Here is a 208-nt window from a genome sequence, read left to right as displayed (position 1 = left end):
ACCAGTCATGTCGGAAGGTAAATCAATTCCCCTAAAAATAAATCTCCCGCTTTTCCTCAGGCTTTTCCGACCAAGCTGCGGACGATGTGCATTTGTCTGTCGGAAGTCATCTTCATGGAAGGTTTCATGAGGAAAATTTACAACTTCATCAACGGTCTGGAAGTTTTGCATCTTGTGGGTGAGTTCGTTGTTGCTGTTGTTTTGGTAG

General features: G+C 43.8%; 1 protein-coding gene across 1 annotated transcript in view; it reads left to right on the top strand.

Moving 5' to 3' along the window:
* Positions 1–208, top strand: part of LOC119590739 (F-box/LRR-repeat protein 7-like) — a gene marked incomplete in the record, with an annotated part of 93,152 nt that overhangs the window by 86,835 nt on the left and 6,109 nt on the right. Inside the window, 1 exon segment of the mRNA XM_037939431.1 lies at positions 61–178. Coding sequence (XP_037795359.1) covers positions 61–178 — 118 coding nt within the window.

This window comes from Penaeus monodon, chromosome 27, assembly GCF_015228065.2.
Source record: "Penaeus monodon isolate SGIC_2016 chromosome 27, NSTDA_Pmon_1, whole genome shotgun sequence".
Taxonomy (NCBI): Eukaryota; Metazoa; Arthropoda; class Malacostraca; order Decapoda; family Penaeidae; genus Penaeus; species Penaeus monodon.
Note: the sequence above shows the minus strand (reverse complement) of the source record. Positions and strands in the feature narration are given on the sequence as shown.